Genomic DNA, 18,477 nt, shown 5'->3' with positions numbered 1-18,477 from the left:
TTGGATAAAATTAAGTAAGCCTAGGGGCCTACTTGTATTTTTCATTTCTCTAGCATCCTAGCTAGATATTAGCTTAGTTAACAGCAGTTGTGATGCGAACTAGTTTCTGGTTGTTTTGTGACACTGAGTAAACTGCATGTACGATTGTGCTTGTTGTACTGATTTTTTTTTGTTTTCAACTGCAGTGAGAAAAGTGTTGCGTAACAGTTGCCTTTTGTAGACCTAGTGCGGCCCGCCGGCTGTGATCTTGCTCTACGGCCCACATGCTGAGTTGAGTTTGAGACCCCTGCTTTAAAGGGATGGATAACTTGGAGGCTTGAGGGACTCTCCTTTGGTGCCTCTGAATATCCTTCAGTTTCCAGGCAAATATCTCCCTGATCCACAGGCTGCCTCTTCACAGGGTCACCCTCTCCAGAGGGTAAATGGGAAGCAGGACAGAAGACGGGGCTTGGGCAGAAGAGAGCGGAAGCAGGAAGGCAGGGAGGGCAGATGGCATCAGGTGACCGGCTCACAGTTAAGGGGTTAGCGGGCTTGTTTCCACTGATCAATAGTTGGGGAGAAGGGGGAGGAAGGAGAAGGACACATCCACAGAGATGTAAAGGCTCCGATGATGATGAAGTTCCCTCTGGGGGCTGGGAAGGGACTGGCCAACTCAGAGAGATCTAATGTCAAGAGTCACAGAATGTCAAGATGGGCAGGCATGTCCAGGTCATTTTGCTCACTGCAGGTTTTTAGAGTAGTTTTCCTTGCTGTTTTGCCCTCCCTCCGCATCCGTTGCCTTCCGTGGTTCACAAAGAACCCCGCTCACTGCTCACCGCAGAGCTGTGTCCCCCCTACCCACCGCCTGGTCCCAGCCTTCCTGGACCACCTGCTGCTTGCTCCCTGGATGGAAACCTCAGCTGCGGGCTTCTAAGGTTTTGCACACAGGCGCTGCCCCCAAAAGTCCTCCTCGAAATCTTAGGCGCTGGCTCATCGCAGCCTCCCGGTCTCACTTTCCCCAGAAAACCAGTCTCCCAAGTCCTAGCTCAGTGCCAGGTACGGGGCGTCTGCTTCCTCAAGAGGCCCAGGAAAGGAGAGACAAAGAGGAGGGGGGGAGGGAGATTCATGGTAGATTCAGGCCCAGGTGACGCCATCTGTCAGGGGCCTTGGGGATCTAGCCCAGGCTTTTGCCTCTTACAAATGGAAACTCTGAAGCCCAGAGAAATGAAATTGGTTCCCTGTACTATAAATCAAACGGGGATTTTCTCACATATTTCAGGACCTAGAAACTCAAAACAGAAAGCAGGCTGGTGGAGCGAGGAGGAAATGGTCAGGTTTCATCTGATGGCTTTCGCAATGAATGAGAGCCCATTAGGGACCCGTTCCTTTATACTCCGAGCTGGACAACTGGTCTAGCAAGCTGGACCTTCCTTCTTTGCTTCCTGGCCTCTCTGGAGCCAGGAGACCCAGGTCTGAGCAGGGTGGCGTTGGAGGTGAAAGGGGCAGAGTGACATGGGCCAGGACCTTCCAGAGCTTATTATGACACGGGGAGACAAGACACAAGATTGAATCGACTGAAGAGAATATTAATTCACTGTGTAGTGAAGTGCGGACTATATGCACTTCAAATAGCGAGGACACGGGGAGCTGACAATTTTGCTCTCAGCCTCACTTCCCTCATCTATAGTATTATGGACCCATCACACAATTGTGACTTACTTGGGGGGCTTCACGATACACGTTCTGTGACAGCACACTTCCTTGTGAATCCACTAAAGCGTAACAAATTAATGAAAGAGGAAGCAGATTCTATCTACATAATATAGGCCCGCAAATTTGAGAGGCTGTAAAAAAGAAAGAAAAAAAAAAAAAGGAACAAATCACATATTAGATGGCTCCACCTGTTGTCTACGGGTGGTACTGCAGTTTGGCAAAGGAAGGAGAAAAGGGGAGGCTCTAAGGGTGACCCTCAGAAGAGCCGAGATTGTCTGACTTGACAATCCTGTAGACAAGAGTCAACATCCAGGAACAGACTGACTAAAGCTGTAGAACGCCGTAGAGGATAAGGGAATTTCAGGTCCCATGTGCATTGGCTTCTTTCATTGGCTCCTGGTGACAGCAACCAGCGGCTGAGTCCCTTGAATTTGCGACCCTGGAGTCTTCATCTACCCCTCGTCATCACCGTCACCGCAGAGTGCAGGAAGGAAGGAAGGATGAAAGGATGAAACCACAACGTGGGGAAGTTATACCATGGCGTGGCTGCCTCGGTGGGTAATATTTGTTATAGCTAATATTTATTGAGTGTGTACGTCATTTAAAGCATTGCCTTATTTCATCAGTGCAAGCACTTGGTGAGGATGGCACTTTTACCCTTTCCCCAGTCTATAGATGAGGAAATTGAAGTGCAGAGAGATTAAATACAGGGGGTCCTTGGGTTACGACAGTCTCGACATACAACATATCAAGTTTACAACACTCACTCCCATAAAAACTTAAAAAGTTGAGATGTGGGTGTTTCAGTGTATACTGTTAGTGCTACGTGGACAAACTAGTTTGGTTGTGCAATGGCAGAAGAAGACGCAGTAACTCGGCTGCGAGGGAGGGAGTTGGCGTCCCCCAGTGCGCTCAGCTACGCCATTTTGGACTGTTCAAAGCACAAGTGTTCCATTTGTGTTGCTTTGTTTGGTGACCTTTTGGCCCTTATCATGGCTCCTAAATGAAAGTCAGAATCTTCAGATGGTAGGGCTTCTAGAAGAGGAAAACCATCACGATGGATGTCACAGAGCTACTGGCGTCACATGGGGAGGAGCTGTCTGCTGAGGACCTCATTCAGCTGGAGAAGCAGCTGATTGAAGAGGAAAAGATAGAAACTCCAAAACCCAAGAGATTTCCTACCAAGGGTTTGGCAGAAGGTTTTTCTATGGTAGAGGATGGGTTGAAGGGTTTGGCAGAAGGTTTTCTATGGTAGAGGATGGGTTGGCAAAACCTCAGGCTGAGGACCCCAGCGATGATAGATTCAGTAAGGTCTACAGAGCTGTTATGGATGCCTGGCAATGATGTAGGCAGATTTTGGAAGGGAAGAAGTCATCAACCTTCCAGACTAGCCTGGAACAATTCTTTAAGAAGGTAGAGAGGCCTGCCACAGACCCTGTGCCCTCTACATCAGTTGCTTCCCGAATGAAACACCTGGGTACAGGTGGAATCATCTCCAGCGTCTCCTGCCTGTTCCTTAGACAATCCTGACTCACCTGACCCAGTGTCTCCAGCACCTTCTGCAGGTTCTCCTGCCTCTCCAGCTTCCTCCTCCCAATAGGTCACTCTCTCCCACCCTGCAATGCTCCTTCCAGTGTGCAAGCCAACCACAGGAATAAAGGTAAGGAATTTTTTTACACTCATTTTTTGTCATTTTTTTCTGTTAGTACAGTACAGTGTACAGTGCAGTATATTTATGTCCTTTTCCTTTTTCTGTGGCTTAGTTGTGTTATGTTCTAGATTATGATTTTACAGCTATATTAGGATAGGTAAGTGACTTAGGCTAGGGTGTGTTCGACTTAAACCAAAATTCGGGTTATGTCACTGTCATAGGAAAGAAACTGTGTCATAACACTAGGACCCCCTGTCCTCATGTAGTTTTCTCAAGTTATTTTAGCAAGTGTTTCTTCCCCCCTTCCTTCCTTTCCTTCCTTTCCTTCCTTCCTTCCTCCCTCCCTTCCTTCCTTCCTTCCTTCCTTCCTTCCTTCCTTCCTTCCTTCCTTCCTTCCTTCTTTCCTTTCTTCATTCCTCTTCCCTTCCTTGCTTCCTTTCATCTTCCATCCAACAGTCATTTTCTGGAGTGTCAAAGGTGAGACTTGAGTCTAAGCAAGCCAACCTTAAAGCCCGTGCTTTTAGGCACTGCACTTGACTACCTCTGTTGGCACCTTCTAAGTATGACTAACACCTGTTAGTCCAGGCCTCTTATACTTACCAAATTTAATGACACAGGAAAAGGTACAAATCTTGCAGATGTTTTCTAACCTTGATTCTCCCACTCAGTCCTCCATCCATGTGTCATCCACCATCAGCCTCTCTCTAATCCGTCTAACACACTCACCCATCACCCATGCATTCACCATCCCACCCTTCTTTTCATCTTGCCATCTGTTCTTCTACCCACTCACCATTCACCCATCCATTCAACCATGTATCCACCTAATAACTCTCACATTCTTCTGTCCATTCATCCATCCACCCATCCAATTATACTTTCATCAATCCATCTTTCTTCTTTCCTTCCTTCCACCCACCTATCCATCCATCCACCTGTCCATCCATCCACCTGTCCATCCATCCATCCATCCATCCATCCATCCATCCATCCAGCACTTTCTTGAGCACCTACCACCTGCCAGGCACAGATAACACAGAGATGAATCAGCTGTGGTCCTTATCCTCGTGTTGCTTATGGTCTCAGAAATAAATGAAAGCAAAGTGACCTTAAGCAAGGGGCTTTGCCTCTGTGTGCCTCAGTTTCTTTGTTTATTGGGGGGGGAGGTTTAAACACAGAATCTGTCTCAGAGGGTTATGCAGAGAATTCAAGGAATTAGTATGAGCAAAGCATTTAGAACAAAGCCTGGTACATAGTGAACACTCAATAAATGTCATCAATCGGCAGTGGTTGTTGTTGCTGTCAATACTATAATTACTACTACCACTACTATTCCTATGGTAACCCAGGAGGATCAGACTTGTCTAGGGTGGGAGAGGCAGATCCCATCCTGTGATCGAGAGATGTTAATAGGTATTTACGCACAGAGGGTTCTAAGGCCAAACAAATTTGGGTTCCACCTAAACAACACTGAGAACTCTGCAGAATTTCTCAAAGCCTTTAATATGCTCATGCGAACTATAAATCTCCAAGAAGTGGGGAAATGGCCTAATATGCAGCATTTCCCAAAGGTATTTAGCCATGGAACCCTTTCAAGGAACATTTATTACAAACTTGCAAAGCAAATGGTTGGTGGGACCCAGTTTGTGAAGTGTTGGTCTTCAGTGTCGACTTTCTTCTCTCTGCCAAGCTGGTCCCCAGGGCTTAACTTCCTGACCCTGATGCCTTCACATGGTCCTGCTCCCTTCTCTGGGTCTGCGATGCCGTGGCCCATTCAGCCATACACAGGTGCAGATTCCCACGGGAAACCCACCGGGGTCCTTCTGCGGGACGGTGAGCTAGAGCTGGAGCTGAGAGTCCAGATGGGACTGAGGTCCACTAAGGACATGGTTTGGACTTAATTCTAAGCAACTGACTTTATATCGATTTGGGTCACTGGTGTTAAGGCTTTCAGTTGTGTTTAATGTAAACCAACAGTAAGAGACTTGGTCCTGTCTGGGATGTGGTCTGGTGGATGTTTAAGTCCCAGCACAGAGAGGCAGGGGCAAGGTGGGAAGGAACCAGCAGATTGCGTGAGTGAGTGTGTATGTGGTGGGGGGGGGTGAGGTGGGGAGAAAAGGAGAATACCCCTGTGGATCTCTGGGGCAGGCCCAGAACCCAGCATTCCTCCACCTTAGCCACTGTGCACAATTCTATCCGTTTCTCTGAGGCTCACTTTACCTATCTGTAAATTGGGCATAAATAAAGCTCCTGCACAGAGCTCTTATGAGTTGAGAGAAGTGGACTGCGATGAGCTTATGAAAGGTTTTTTGTTTGTTTGTTTGTTTGTTTTTACCTCATTTCTCATCAAAGTACTGGCTTCCACGGCAGGTATGCCTCTGTGTGTGTGTGTGTATCTTTGCCTGGAAGAGCATTGAAGGGCTCTGGCTCTGGACTCTTCCTGGGCACAAATCTGGTTCTATTTACTGTGTTGTGCTGGGCAAGTTGCTTAGCCTCTCTGTGCCTCAGTTTCCCCACCTGTAAGATAAGAATAATGATAGCACTGACCTCATATGGTATCGTGAAGATTCCATGAGCACCTGAAGCATTTTCACAAATGCTTACTGCTGTTAGCGACATTATCAAAATTCACAAGGTGTCTTTTCCCCAACCTTGAGAACCCCTCACTTTGGAAACCAGGCTGTAGAAAATAATAATAAACTGTATTTCTCCCCTCTCTTGGAAAACAAGCAAACTGAGGTCTCAGAGGTCCCCTTTGACCTCTGGGGGTGTTTCCTAGGGTCAGGAGAAGAGAAAATTGCTTTGTGCTGTAGCGCCCTCTGTTGGGGGAGCCTAGCTCAGCACTATGGATAGAGGGAGGCTGAGGACGGACAGTCTGATTTTGGCCCCTGGGCACCTGCTCAGCCAATGCACAAAGAGGAGTCACACCCCGCCCTGACTTATGGATCTGAGTGCCAGGACTGCAAAGTGGAGACCAGGCCGCTGGTGGCCCATCCATTAGGAGACAGGAGCCAAGGGATGTTAAGCAAATTAAAAGCCTATGGCTGCCCTGGGTGACTTTTCTTTTGGCTAAATCAACCTGTGTTCTCTTCTAACCGTGCCTCTTGGTGCTTCAAATATGCCTTTCTCTGGGGCAAAAGAAAAGACTCTGATGCTATGTTTTACAAAACAGGAGCTGGATGAGTGGGCTCCCCCGAGGGAGAGGGTGTGCGAAGGTGGCAGTATTACTACGAACAATTACCATATGGTATAAACATGCACGTTGCAGCTAAGCTTTTTTTAGGAAACCAACTGTGCACCTGGGCAGGACGTCCTCTCCCTGAACACGCAATCCGGGGGGATGTTAGTTCCGTGAAAAGGTTCTGCCACAGGATGCCTGCTAACACCTGCCAAATGGCAGTCTCATGCTAAGAGCTGAGGAATGTTTATGACCAAGTGCCCTGCTTCCATCCATTCACCCATTCATCCATCCATCCAACAAGTATTTATTAATGGCCTACTATGAGCCAGGAACTGGCGAGGAAGACTAATAATTATAATGTGGGGTAAAACTACAAGAGACAGAGGAATTTGGAAGTTTTGAGGCTGAAGGAAGGTTAAGTGAGGTTTCCGCCAGTACCATCCCCCTACGGGTCTAATCCTTGGCCCTGGGAAGCAACCCTTCCTCGGCTATCAGGCCTCCTTTCCTTCCTGTTAGCTTCTTACTAGATGACATTCAAAGCTGGCATAACGGAGGTGAATCTGTAGCCCCTTCCTGCTTCTCCCTGGAAAATTTTCACCATCTGGTAGTGACCCGTGGGTGGGAGGGGAGCCGGAATCCCACCTGACCCCTGGCTCCCCTCTAATGGCCGGGCTGCAGTGAGTACCGACAGGAAACCTCACCTACTCAGGCGTTACCTGATGACTGTTGCCTTCCACCCGCCTGGGTGCGCTCGGATTTGCAGCAGGGCCTACAGAGCAGGAATGTCTCCATCATGATGCCTGGCATTGTCCTGCGAACTCAGACTGACCTGCTGACAGAGGATCCTCCCGGCTTGACCCTGTTCCCCAGTCAGGAAAACCCTTCCACAGATAACTTGGCACCTGGGATGGATTTGGGTTCTGTTGCCTTTTTCCTGGGCCAGAGCTGGGGTTAGGGAGGGTCAGGGAGGAAGCAGTCAGGGGCTATGCCCCATGGCATGGCTGGAGCAGCCCCCAAAGAGGGTGTGAAGGTGAGGTGACCTCAAGCTGACCCTCAGAAACATGCAGAAGGAGAGCCCTGGTGGTGGTGGTGAGGGCGGTGGGGATGAGAGGGAGCAAAGAACAGCCAGCCAAAGGGAAAAGAAAAGGTCTAAGACTTCGGTGTTCAAGCCATAACCAGCCCAATCAGCCCAGCAGCCAATTAGTCTGATTCAAAAAAAAAAAAAAAAAATACCCACGTAGGGACAAACTGTAATCAAACACCTATTTATAAGGGTTTATTACGATCATTATTATTATTTTACTGAGAGGATCATTCTAAAGCCTGTCAGGTGAACGTTTGCTTTCAGATCTTCAGAAATGCAAATCGCTTCTTCTCCAGGGTGGATTGGGGTGGGGTGGGGAGCGGAACTGCGGGAGGGTTGCCCCGGGATGCCTGTGGTGAGGTGTGGAGAGGGCAGGTGGAGGCAGCAGGTCCCTGCCACGGAGCACCTCTACACAAGGCTCCCCAAGAGACAGCTCAGCAACCACCCCGGCCCATCATACTCCTGACTCCCCCTCGGAGGGCTGCTGGAAGTGGAGCTGGCTGAGTGCCCATTGGCGGTCTACGTAAATAGTGCAAAAGTCTTATGCAGCAACCTGACAGAGCTAGGGGCGCTGGGGATTCTCCTGGAATGCTAGAGAAAGAACACTGGGTCAAGAGCCAGAGATCTGCATTTTGAGCCCGGTCCTGTCCCTGGCTGTGCTGGCCTTTCTGTGCCTCAGCTTGCCATCTCCTGGGTCCCTGCCGGGCATGACAGTCATGCTCGAAAATTCCCCATCTAACCTCATCCCCAGCCCACCCCAAGTGCTAGAGTACCCCTCACCTCCTAGGGGACCTCAAGACCCACAGCTGGCTTGAGGTTCAAAGGTGTGTGTGTGTGTGTGTGTGTGTGTGTGTGTGTGTGTGTGTGTGTTGGTAGGGGGATAATGCTAAGATATAAATCCCAAACCCCACTCCTCAGGCCTGGGGTGGGGGTTGGGGGCGGGGCTGTCATGCCTGCCAAAAATGTGAAAACGTGGTCTCAGTTTTCCCATTCTTGGCTGGGTCCAAGAATGTGGCTTTTCTTGTAAGAGAGGACAAAACACATCCCATTTTCCTGGTTCCCCGGGGGAGGACATCCCTAATTTGGGAAGTTTCAGAGCACTGATGTCCCTAATCTTTCCTACTAAGGGCATTAATAGGGCAAGACCTGGGCCACACCCTGCCTGCTCTTCTCTACCGCGGCTGGTCTCCCTCTCCTGGAGGCTAGGAGGCTGCCTCCCTCCTCAGCCTGGGGTGGGGCTGGGGGGTAGTAGTGTGTGTGGAGGGATCCCAGGGATGGGATTCGGTGGAGAGGGGTCAGATGGAACTTCTGGAGGGCAGGGGAGCTCGGTCAGCTGGGAGATGGTTACGAAGCTAAGGGCTGCAAGTGAGTTGTAATTGGGGGGGGGGGGGAGAACCTGAGGATAGGAGAGGGAATGAGAGACAGAGAGGAAGAGGAGGGGTACCGGGAGGAGGGGGGAGCTCTCCTTCTCCCTGCAATAAATCGGCTTAGCGGACGAGAACCGAACAGCCCAGAAAGGATTAAAGAAAAGTCTGTATAATACAGAGGAGAGCGCGGCAAGGGGAGGGCAGGGAGGGCGGGGGGCGGGGAGAGGGGGAGGGACGGAGGGAGGGAACCGGGAGGGGGGCGCTCGCGCCTCCGGGAGAGGCAAGCGCGAGGCAGAGAAAGCGATTTGGCTCCAAACTCCAGCGCCGCCGCGGATCCTACTCCCGGCCGTAGTGGGTGCCGCTCGCAGTCCAAGAGCCAAGAGCCAGGAGCCAACAGCCGCGACGCGCCCGGAGGACGCCCAGAGCGAGGGTCGCGGCGCCTCGCTGAGTCCGAGCCGAGTGGAGCCGGGCACCCCGGCGGCCGGGCCGCGGCAGCATGGGGGCGCCCCCGCGGCGCCCCGCGCTGTCCGCCAGTGTCTCGGCCGGCGGCCGGAGGCAGGAGCGCGCCTGAGTCCATGGCGAGGGGATCTGCCGCCGCCGCTGCCTCCGCCACCGCCGCCGCCCCGCCGCCGCCGCCAGCTCCCGGGCACCATGCGAGCCGCCCCGAGCCTCCACGGCTTCGTCTGCCTGCTGCTCGCCGCGATCCTGGACCTCGCGCGCGGTGAGTGCGCGGGCGCCCGGCGGGAAGCCTGGCGGGGGACGCGCGCGGGGGCGGGCCGCTGGGGAGGGGCGCAGGCCGGGGTCGCTCCGGAAAGGCTCCGGGTCCGAGCACCGGTCTTGGTGTGGGGGTCTGTGGAGCCGGTCGGCTTAAGGAGAAGGAGGACGTTCCTCTGGATAGAGAACTCTGGGTCTGTGCCAGGGTGCGTGTGTGTGTGTGTGTGTGTGTGTGTGTGTGTACAAGCGTGTGTCTTTGTTGCGTCTACGTGTGAGAGTGTCCGGGAAGGAGCTGTGTGTGAAGAGGGTGCGAGAGTGTATTTAGCGATGTGAGTGTGTGTGATGGTGTGTGAGTGAGAGAGTGTCTGGAGGAGTGTTTGAGCGTCTGTGTCAGTTACACGGAGAAGGTGGTGTGAGAGTGTGAGCAAGAGTGTTTGGGGGTGTGAGCGGGTGCCAGCTTCTCTGTGAGGATGTGAAGTGTGGGAGCCTGTGTCACTGTATGTGTGAACGTGTTAAAGGGTGGGTGAATGTGTGAGGTGTGGCGTTTCACGCGTGTCCCATGTGTGCGGGTCTCTTGAGGGCTGTGTGACAGCAAATGACTGTATTTCTGTGGCGAGGGGGAGGGAGTGTGCATGCATAGCAGGTGAGAATGTGACACTTGGGCAGTCGTGTAGAGGTGCGGCGCGTGGGGTTGTGTTGCTTCGTGGGATGGGAGTGTGTGCGGTGCGATGGGGCGTATGGTTCCAATGGGGGGAGGTAGGTATGGATCGTGGACCGGAGGCGGGGGCTGAGGAGGTGTGAGCAGTGTGGTGTGTGTGTGTCCCGCATGGACTTGGTCCCAGCTAGTTTGAACCAGCTGGAAGGAAGATGAAACCGAGAGGGGTCCTCAGAGCCAGCGATCAGTGGCTCCGCAGCTCCGGGGTCCTGGGTTCGTGGCCACCTTGGTGCCTCCCCGCCGGCGCCACCGGCTGGTGGGTCTTAAATGCTGCGCGAGTCAAACCCTTTGACTCCAGCACCTTTCGCTCAGTGGGCCCACGTATTGGCTACAAGCCCCAACGGGAGGGAGGCGGGACCAGCAAAGAGCCGGAACGAGGAGACTAGAGGGTCTGCGTCCTCGATTTTCCCTAAGCCTAGTGTCAAACCTCAGTGGCCAGAACCAGTCCCTCTGGAGTCACAGCCTGCTTCTGCCATGGAGGGAGAAAGGGACACAGGATGCCAAAAGTAGCCATTGTGACCAGTAGGGTCTCAGCCCCTAGCCCAACTGGGTGATGGAAGTGGGAGAGGATCTACTCTGTGTCCTCTGCCTGACGCTTTTTCCTAATGGGTGGTGTCTAGCCAGGCTCTGAGAGTGCCTGCCAGGAAGGGGTACCCCCTAAAATAACCCCAGTCCCTTCCACTCCGGGGTCCTTGGAGAGTGCTGGGTCTGCGAATAAGAGGAGCTGCAGAATTTGAGCCTGAATGGTGGTCCTGCTAGCAGAAAGGGGGGAGAGGTTAGTGTAACCCAGAAGAAACGCAAGTCCTGTACTTTGTCGCCCTATCCCTGGAACATGAGACTTTTCAAAGCGAATCAAAATCTCCCCCAAACGTTGGGGTGAGGGGTCCCTTTCTCAGATGCCTCTAGAAGGAAAGGTTATAATGTAGGGGGGGGGGGAGAGTTGTCCCGGTTCCGGTGCTACCGGGAAGGCACAGGGCTTTGTCTAAAGGCACTGGAGCCCTCACCTGGACGTTGCAGGGATTAGGACTTGGGGGCAGGAGTGGAGCATCCCTTCCCCCCGCCAGCCCCTCTCCTCCCCCCAGTGCTCAGAACAGAGGAACGCGGCAGGAGAGGGGATGGCGGCCAGTGGTGGGAAAGGCTTTGGTGTGAAACCCGCTCCATCAGGACCCCACCTTACAAAAAATCTCCCCGGAATCCGCGAGCAGCGGTTTTCGGGCTACCACGCTGCGGAAAAAGCTGACCCGGCGTGCTGGAGCCTCCTCGCCCGCCTCTGCAGACTGAGGGAGGCGGGGAGCCAGGACGCCGAGGGTGAGCGCATCTGGGCTGGGGAACCGGCGTGGTCTCTGAGCTCCGCTGCTCAGGGTGAAGGAAGAGCGCGGACCGATCGCAAACCCGAAACTTTCCGAGCCTGGGGCGCGGGCAGGTGTCCTGGTCCTCCCGGGAGCAGTCTCTTCTCCTGTGGAGTAGACAGGAGTGCATGAGGGTGGGGTCCCTCCTTCCCTCACCCAAGTAATTGCGGACGAGGGGCGGGGATACAAGAAAGGTCCGGGAGAGATGTGAGAGGCCCCCTTGCCGGAGGAGGGCGCCCTTCCTGGATGTGACCAAGAGTTTTACACCTGGCAGGTGGCAATGCCGCTCCACCTGCCAGGAGCTGCCTCGGAGGGCAGGGAGTGTAGGACCTAGAGCAAACATTCCAAAACATGCCTGCCCAGTGGGGGATGATGGCGGTCACTACTAGGTAGGGGCATGGCCATTGCGTCCTGTCCTGTTCTGCCTGTTTTGGTTACAAAGCAAAGAGGTTCAATCGACTTTGGAGAGGTGGGTATTTGCGTTGGGAAGAGAAAGGAGTCCGCTGCACACAGGTCTGGCTGGGCAGGAAGTTCCTATGCCTGGCTCCCCTTCCCCAATATCTGACTCCAGAGGAGAAACCCACATTTTTCAGGGCTCCCAGATCACCCAGGAGCACCTAAATGGGGCACTTCTGGGAAGCAAGTCCTGTGAAGTGGCCAGGTGTGTGTGTGGGGGGGGGGGCAAGAGAATGGTTCTTGGACTTGCCTCATTCAGCCTGGGAAATTGTAAGCAGAGTCTTGGGTGGTCAGGCCCAGTTAGATAGAGCCAAAGGCCCCAGCAGAGGCCCTGACAGTTCTCTCTTCACCACCACATGTCAGCAGGTAGGCTGGACGGGGATGGCCGGCTGGGCTGGGCTGGGCCAGGGCAGCAACAACACTGAGACTTCACGGAGACTTGGGGGGAGGGGTGCAGGCTGTGAGCTCTCCCACTGGTGTGATTTATCCTCCCTCCCCATCCCCCACCCCAAGGCGGGGTTGGGGTGTGGGGGGTGGGGTTCTGGGTGGGGTTCAGCTCTGCAGTGTTAAGGGGCCTGCCCTGTGCCAGCTGCTCTGCTCCCTAGATTGGCCACACCCCCAGGTATCAACTCCACTCCCTTCCCACCCCAGTTTTCTCAAGAAAACTGGAGTTTTTCTTGAGACACTGAACCAAGTTTTCCTTTTTTAGAGCAGAGACTGTTAGAGCTGGAAGCAACCTACCAGATCACTTTCTTCAGTGGTTCTGAAACTTCTAATTTTTTTTTTAAGCAGGAGAACCTTCTTAGAGTAAAAACTGATTATCACCCCCTACCCCCCAATCCTAACACCTTAGGCAAGATGATAGGCACAAAAGGAGAGCTGCCTGGTCCATGCAATGATGAGACCCTGCATCTAACAATCCTTCCTCACACACGTCTCTAACCATCTAAGATTGCTCCTTTCTTATACCGTAGCTGGGTTTTCATTTTTGTCAACAGCCATGATTATATGGGTCAGCCACGATGTGTCCAGCACGTGCTGGTGGCCTGACAGTCCTCATGCAGACTGTGCGATGGGTTGAAGCTCCACTTTTCACAGATTAGGAAAGTAAAGGTCAGAGTTTAAGATTTGTTCATGACAGGGGTACTGGCTCCTTCCAGCTCCAACCCAGTCCAGCCCCAGGCTCCCTTTCTCCTTCCAACAATCCCTCTCTCGGGCTGCAGAGAGTCCCGTGGGCAGGGCATGTGGGCAGGGGCGTGTGAGGTACCAGTGATGCTGCCTTGGATTGGTTTGGCTACCCAGACTTTTCAGAGCATCTGTCTCATACACACTTGAACCCACCTACAATTCCGGGGACTGGGGGTCAGTGTGGGATGGAGCTGGAGGAGTTTAAGCGACTTGCTCAGGTTTCTGGATAAGCAGTTTGTGACTTCAAAGGCAGAGGCCAAACAAAGAACTGAACAAAGAGGAGGCTGGTTACTTCTTTTAACCGGGTTTCCTGGGCTCCATGTAGATGTCTAACCTGCCTTACCATCTTGCCCACTTCTGCTACATCCTCAGGCCTCCTTGCTATTCATGTATTCCTGCACCCAACCGATGTTGATTGCATACTGATTGTGTGTGAGGCATGATGCTAAGCATTGGTAACAGCCCTGAACACCGTGGGAGAGTCCTTGCCTTTATGGTGTTGACAGCTTAGTGGAAAATTGATTCGTCAATTAGAGGGAGGAAGGGGCTATATCCCTGACCTTAACTGAGCTTTCTATATGTCAAGCATTGTGCCACATGTTCTTGCTTGCCACCACCCTGAGAGGTAAAATTAGCCTTATTTTGCAGATGAGAAAACTAAGGCCCAAAGAGGTCAAGTGACTTCTCTAAGGCTACCCAATCAGTAAACGGCAAACAAAGATTTAGACAGAGGACTGTCTGACTCTTTCCAGAACGGCCATTGGTCCCTTCCTCGGCCCCAGCCACATGGACAGTTGCACTGTATCTAATTCCCTGTCCAGATGTTTTACTCCTTCCCAGACCCTCGTTGGGATAGAATTATCCAGTGTGTTCATCTGTACAGATGGGAGAGGGAGTGTCCCCAAAAGCCCCCTGTCATCATCAAGAGAATGAATGGGCATCTGTAGTGGGCGAGGCACATCTGAAAAGAGAAAGACCTAAGTCCGGGACCCTCATCCCCGTGGGGTGAGAAGTTGAGCGTGTTTTTGAAAAGATGAATGACAGTCCAGGTTGGAAATTTGTTGATACCTGCTAGATGCCAAGTGAATTGATGTCCTTTACGGGAAGTTCTTGAGGGAAGAGTGATTACTTGGGGTGTTAAGGGGATGCTACGGAGAGGAGGGAGGAATTTAGACCTTGAAGTAGAGGGAGGACATTAATGAGCTGAGGACTGCGGGGGGAAATGTGTCACGGAGAGAAAGCTGTGCGTGCAAAGAGCCAGGGGCAGGACCGTGCGCGGAGAGACCAGCTCAACTCAAGGCTGTCTCCCTGGAGTCTAACTGAGGTTGAGAGGAAAAAGAGTGATATTAACTGATACATCGCCATGAATTTTGCTCCTATGGGATGTTCTTTATGCATTAGATGCCCCTCAACAATCCATGAGGCAGTATCATTAGGTACGTTTTGCAGATGAGGACAAGAAGCCCAGGGTCTTTCTCTCTCTTTCTTCCTTTCTTCTTTCTTTTCTTTCTTAAATAATGAATGAGGCTCAGGATCCTTTTTAAGTGGAAGAGCTGAGAGTTTCAAACCCAGGTCTGAAGCAATCCAGAGACACTGCTGCTCCAGAGGAGAGGAGAAACTATTTATTTTTTTCATCCTTTGGAAGGGGGGATGCAGCGGCCTCTACCATTTGCAAGAGGATGCAAAGCCTTCCATTTTAAGTGACAGATGGTGCTGGTGGCAAAACATGTGGCATCACTTCCTAAGAGGTATCTGTCTCCAGGGTGAGGTTCTAGGGAACGAAACAGAGAGACGAGATCCTGGAACCCACCTTTCCACACTCCGGTGGGGTCCCGTAGCCACAGGGACCTGTGATCACCAAGGCCTCCTGCCCACAGGTCCATGGAGGGAGCAAAGACAGGGTCCTCGGGTTACGACAGTCTCGACATACGTTTCGAGTTTACGACGCTCACCTCTATAAAAACTTAAAGAAAATTGAGACATGAGTGTTTCAGCTTAGCCATTAGCGTTGTACTTACGGACTACGTGGGCGAACTCGTTCCGTTGTGCGGCGGAAGAATACTCAGTAACATGAAGTATGGAGGGTGTTGGCGTCCCCCAGTGCGCTCACCTAGGCCGGTTTGGACTGATAAAAAAGCAAGTGTTCTGTTTGTGTTAGGCTAGGCTGTGTTTGGTCTTACACCAGAATTCAGGTTATGTCACTGTTGACAGAACCGTGTCACAACCCGAGGAGCCCCTGTAAATACAATGTGTATGGAGCTGGAGGCGTACAGAGTAGCCGTCCGCAGGAATGGGAAAGGACAGTGTGACACCCAGGAAAGGAATCTGGTCTTGGGCTTGGCCCCCAGCAGTGATGACATCCTCCTGGTAACACACCAGGTTTGCTTTGGGGAATTATGCTACGCCCCGCCCCTACCTGCCTGCCGTCTTGGTAGATGGTGCAATCAGGTGGTCATGCACCCCCAAGATGAGCCTATCAGACACGCTCTCCCTGGAATCTGAATATTTGAACAGAGTGTCAGGAAGACTGAGGATTACTGGAAAGCCCCCCTTGCCAGTGGGGGCCCCCAATAAACTATACTTTGCTGGTTTCCCCCCCAAAAATAACGATGGGACCAACTCCCAGGGTGCTGGGAGGCAGTCATTCCAGGCACAGCCCTCAGCTCTGGTGAGGGCTGCCAGTATCAGCCATGGCTGTGCCAGTGCCTCTGCAGCTCAGGAGGCGTGGGTCCTCCCAGGACCTAAGACTTCAGCTTGTCCTGTTCTGTCAGTTCGGCTTCAGTTGTCCAGAGTCGATTTCTGCTACTTGTAAGAAAAGGACCCTACTTGACAGCCTCCCTAGGTGTGAGGAGCCTTAGAGCCGCCGATCAGCCACTCTTGGTAACACCTGGAGGGTGATGCGTGGCCCGCTGGCTGGGGGTGACCAATCCCACCACCTGCTCCCTGCCTTTTCCTGGAGGCCTGAGGCATTGCTGCCCCCCCCCATACACACACACACACACACACACACACACACACACACAGCCATCCAAGACCCAAGTTGTTTCTCCCAGTGAAATCTGGTGATGAAGCCAGTCTCACTACGAACCTCCCACACCCCACCTCCGGACACTAGGAACTCCATGAAGGCAGGGACGCTGTCTGGTCCTGCCCGCAATCGCATCTTCCCCGGGAAACTCAGGAGAGGCCGGTTGTTCAGATGAATACAGCACCTATGGCTTCTGTGTGTCCTGGTTTAGAAGAGGCCTGGGTGCATGGCTTACTACAGAAATATGTATGGGCAGACTTACGGCACATGGGATTGAGATGGATGTGACAGGGGGACTTTCTGTTGGCCAAGTTCTGCTTCTGTCTTTCTTGGAGACTCAAAATAATCAGAGTGGTGGAGACGCTGACTTCAGCATCCCAGCTCTCCACCCGCTGATAGCCCTCGAGAGCTGACAACATGCTCCAGACCTGTCGTCCCACATGGTCCTCATATCAGACGTGAGGGCAGTTACTCCTGAGCCTATTGAACAACCAGGGAAACTGAGGCTTAGGGAGATGAAAAGATGTAGGGGGAAGTGGCTGGACTGGAACCTGGTTTTGGTGGCTGTGAGCCCGGCCTTCCTCCCCTCCCCCAGTCACTGTGCTGCTTCCCTCAGTCCACAGGGGTCTGGAATGAGACGGGCCAGTTCCCCAGGAGCTTACAGGCCAGTAAACCCCAGTCAGAATGCATGCACTGTGTGCTGGGTGCTGTTGTCCCCACCTTGCTGATGGGACCTCCTCCCTCCTCCACTGCTGTCTGAATGGGTGATAACATCCCCGGTCCACGGAGGAGGACACTGATGGGCCCATGGTCACACAGCAGGGAGACCAGAGCCCGCTGTGTCTCCAGCCCGCAGACTGGGCCTGCCTCAGAGGTCTCTGGTCTTCTCTTCACCTCGTCCACCTCCTCCCCCATTTCTGCTCTTTCTTGGCGTAGAAAGCAGACATTTATCCTTGGCCAGCACAGCCCCTGACTCCCAGTAAACTTACTTCCAAGTCTCCGCTCACCCACTTCCCACCCTCCACGACTCCCCCGGCCCTGATGACTCTGGTGTCCCCTAAGTGTGCTTGCTGGCAATGGCACTTTGGGCAAACGGTTGAAACAACCCTCCTCTGGAGCTGGAGGTGGTCGTAGCTTGATTTCCCGGCTAAACAGAGAGCTTTGGAGAGTTGGATTCTGCATCCCTGGCCTTGGCATGGGCTCTGGTTCTGAGAAGATATTTAAGATATGTTCATTGAGTGAATGAATGAGGACTCCCCTGACCCTGAGATTTGGTGCAGACACTAGGGCTGGGCCTGTTTCCTGGCCCTGCTCAGTCACCTCTGGAAGTCCTTCCCAGTGTGAGAAGGTGTTCATTGTTCAGCTCTGGCCTCCATCACTCACGTTGGCATCATGGCTCGCATCTGGGGGACGAGCCAATAGTAGAAAGGTAGTGGGAACAGCAAAAGGCTTCCTCTTCCTTCTGAGTTCTCCTTGGTAGGGGGAGGGGACTGTCCTTGATTAATGATGAGGGTGGGGTTTGGGGAAGAAAGAAATTCAGAGAAGGGGGAAAAAAAGACATGCACTAAACACCCACCATGTGCCAAGCCCTGAGCCACACAATGTTATCCTAAATCCTCCCAGAAACTCCCATTTGGGAGATAATGTTCTCCTCGCTTTACAGAAGAATGAGGCTTAGAGATTGTGTGATTTGCGCAAGGTCCCATTGCTAGTTAAGCCAGAGCCGGATTCACATCCAGGTGTTGATTTGCACATCTCTCCTCAACTCTGAGTTGATCTGGTTAGATAGCTTGAAATTGATCAGAGCAGGAGTGTTTACACCACGGAAATCAGGAAACATCTCAGGTTAGGACTCCTCCCACCCCAGAGCTGTTTGTCAAACATTTGCTAGCACACCACTGGACAGACCCAACCTTCCTCAATCTCTCTCTGAGCTTGGTGTTAACGTACTTTGATTCCTGTTCGAACTGGGTTCAAATCTTAGCACGGCCACTTCCTAGCAGAGTGTAGCTGGACAAGTCACTACCTCTCTGGGTCAGATGCCCTTGTCTT

General features: G+C 52.5%; 1 protein-coding gene across 1 annotated transcript in view; it reads left to right on the top strand.

The window, feature by feature from the left end:
* The first annotated feature begins 9,254 nt into the window (after positions 1-9,254).
* The window catches only part of IGSF21 (immunoglobin superfamily member 21), a 246,211-nt gene continuing 236,988 nt past the window's right edge, over positions 9,255-18,477 (top strand). Inside the window, exon 1 of the mRNA XM_066265155.1 lies at positions 9,255-9,696. Within this exon, the coding sequence (XP_066121252.1) occupies positions 9,627-9,696 (70 nt within the window). The 5' untranslated portion in view covers positions 9,255-9,626. The remainder of the gene's footprint in view (positions 9,697-18,477) is intronic.

This window comes from Saccopteryx bilineata, chromosome 3, assembly GCF_036850765.1.
Source record: "Saccopteryx bilineata isolate mSacBil1 chromosome 3, mSacBil1_pri_phased_curated, whole genome shotgun sequence".
Lineage (NCBI taxonomy): Eukaryota > Metazoa > Chordata > Mammalia > Chiroptera > Emballonuridae > Saccopteryx > Saccopteryx bilineata.
The sequence above is the reverse complement of the archived record's forward strand: the minus strand, read 5'-3'. Positions and strand labels throughout refer to the sequence as shown.